At 39.2% G+C, this 2,796-nt stretch overlaps 1 protein-coding gene across 1 annotated transcript in view; it reads left to right on the top strand.

Moving 5' to 3' along the window:
* The window catches only part of LOC107102720 (diacylglycerol kinase beta-like), a gene marked incomplete at its 5' end in the record, with an annotated part of 142,513 nt that overhangs the window by 85,039 nt on the left and 54,678 nt on the right, over positions 1-2,796 (top strand). Inside the window, one exon of the mRNA XM_015402127.1 lies at positions 2,160-2,250. Within this exon, the coding sequence (XP_015257613.1) occupies positions 2,160-2,250 (91 nt within the window). The remainder of the gene's footprint in view (positions 1-2,159; positions 2,251-2,796) is intronic.

Here is a 2,796-nt window from a genome sequence, read left to right as displayed (position 1 = left end):
TAAATATTTAGTTTGAAGCTAAATATTTATTTAAAAAGTAAGATTTTTATAAATGAATTACTGACAAAGTGAAAAATTACTTTGAAAAAAATAACCCCTTCATTTTTTCTTTTAAAATACGCTAAATAACCATAAATATTGCTCCTAATTTTTGACTGCTTAACTTAATAAATGGCACCACATATGGTGGAAGCATACTAGCTCTTAATGTATTCAGTCTTTATTTAATTATTTTCTTGACAGGGAAATATACATTTTCCAAATATCAAAGTCATTGATGTTTTGATAGAGTTCATTTTGATTTAAGTCAGTAGCATTTATGTATGTTTGAAAATTCAGGGTCTAGAAAATCCTTTGAAATAGCAGCTTAGCTTTCCTCAGTACTCCTCAGCTCGCTCACAGTTTTCTATCAGACACATCTTTTTGCCAAAGTCTACAATCTAATCCTCTCAACATATAATGCTTTATTGATCCTGAGGGGAGTCAAATGTTTAATGTTAGTAGCTGAGATGAAGCCTCTGATTGAAGACAATCAGGGTTTTAGTTCAAGTTTTGAAGCTAAGCAGTTTGGTAAATCTTTATGTTTATTGCTGTGGAACTTTTAGTGTCACTCAGATTTCTGTGATAACAGATTTCTGTGATAACAGATTTCTGTGATAACATATTTCTGTGCAGGTCAATTGAAAACTGAGCCCCTGAAATTAAAGATATAAAGAAAAATCTTTTATGTCCAGGTGGATCATCAAAATAAGTGGTCCTCCTAACTGTCAATCATTCTGGTGATATCTTTACGTAAGGCTATCCGACGTACTCGTCCCGTTAGCTGTCTTTTTCTGCGCACTTTTAGGCGTGTATCTGTGCTGAGCTACAGTTTCAGACGTCATTGAATCTCACCTTTCTCACCGCAGTTATTTAAAAATGGCCGAGGATCGTAAGAGAAAAAGTGTCTACGAAGAAAGGTCTCAGAAGAGGCAGATATATCCCAGAATGCTTTGCTCAGAAAGGTCTCCTTGCAAAGCATCCTGGGATTTGCTGTCAAAGCGGCACGCTGTTGCCATAGACTGTCGCTACCCGACAGCGGCGACTGATAACAAAGATGGCGCAGGCACCGCGTGGTGGAGGAGGAGTTACGTGACCAACAGAGCAAAAAAAAACAGTGACCATCTGTCAGGTCTGTGTTCACTATAAAGTCCACTATATAGTCCCTGTTTTATGTAGTGATTAAGGGATTTAGGGGTTAGGGTGGACGTTCCAACACAATGAGCTTGCATGAGTTATGAGAACAGCAACTTTTAAACCGAGCGTGCACGAGGAGAAATGGGCTTGTGCACTTTTCTTAAAGTGGAGAGAGCAGGTCTTTTAAAAAAATCGTCCGCAATACCTTTAACAGAAAAGATTACTAACCTACTTGTTAAACAACCGCTGGTCTTTGATTATCGTAGAAATGAAAGCTTTTTCTGCATCGATGCAAAGAATGAAAAATAAACACAGATCCTGTAAGTCATGCGGACAGCCTGACCTTCAAATGGTTCTGAAGGCAACACCTAACCACCTGATCACCTGCTCAGCCTTTCAACAAGAGGTGAAACAGGGCAGCATTTAAGGCCTGAGCCGGTCAGCTCATCCTAAGGCCCCGATGTTTTTACAGTGTTCAACTTTTGAAATACCATCATGATAAGCAAATATTTGGTCCGGTTTAACACCATATTACCTCCCGATTCCCCTAAATAATAAATCTAAGAGAGAAAAAAAACATTGCATTAGACCAGGAAGAGAAACACGGCATAAGAAAAGAGGGAAAATTCAAACATGACTCATTTATGTAAACAAAGCTGCATCATTAAGTCCTGCTGCTGTTTGCAGGAAAGAGATAAACGATTTATCTGCATCTTATTTAGAGTCCCGTTCTTTGTCTCTTCAAAACTGTAGTAAACATTTGACAGATGAGGAGGTCGACCCCTCTGTCATTCATCATGTGGTTGCTAATGTCTCCCAGGTCACATGACCCCCCCCCCTCCAAATGGTCTGTTAGAAAATGACCCAGGGCCATTAACAGCTTCCCTGTGTGACACAAACTAATCACATCAGGGGTCAAAAAGCTTCACATGCAAGCTGAGTAGGAACTGTTAGCATCTCCTAATGTCTTTCCTCACTTTCAGGATGAAGAACAAGCTGTGGTACTTTGAGTTTGGCACCACTGAGACCATATCCGCCACCTGCAAGAAACTAAACGAATGCATAGAGGTGGAGGTGAGTCCTGGCTGCTAAAATCAGAGCGCTGCAGCGTATGATGCAATTACATTCTAATGGATCCTTTTGATCATCTTTGTCTGTTATTATCATGAATGTATGCCAAACATATTGACAGTCTCTTAAGCAGAGTTTTTATGTTCCCTCCTACTTCACCATTATCTGTTTTAATCGGTAAATAAAGACGGGGGGGCATTTACCATTAGGCAATACTACTGTAGGCACTAACCCAAGTCTCTGGGGGCCCCATAAAACTCTTTCTACATGAATGGTTAATACAATTATTCCTGATTTGTGCACATTAAGTATATTTTTAATAAAAATCTTTTAGCTAAAATGCCATCAGAACGCTTATAATAAGTGCCCCCTTCATTGTCCACCATATTGGATCAGTCCATTTGCTGCACATGTTCAGAAAGGTCCAAACAGACATTAGCAAACCATTTGAAAACAAACCATGCAAAGAGCAGTGTTGCCAACTTAGCGCTTTAGTCGCTATATTTAGCCACTTTTCAGACCCCTCTAGCTCTTTGATTTCTAAAAAGC

The sequence above is a fragment of the Cyprinodon variegatus genome, unplaced genomic scaffold, assembly GCF_000732505.1.
Source record: "Cyprinodon variegatus isolate N-32 unplaced genomic scaffold, C_variegatus-1.0 Scaffold1303, whole genome shotgun sequence".
Lineage (NCBI taxonomy): Eukaryota > Metazoa > Chordata > Actinopteri > Cyprinodontiformes > Cyprinodontidae > Cyprinodon > Cyprinodon variegatus.
This window is presented reverse-complemented; position numbering and strand designations above follow the sequence as displayed.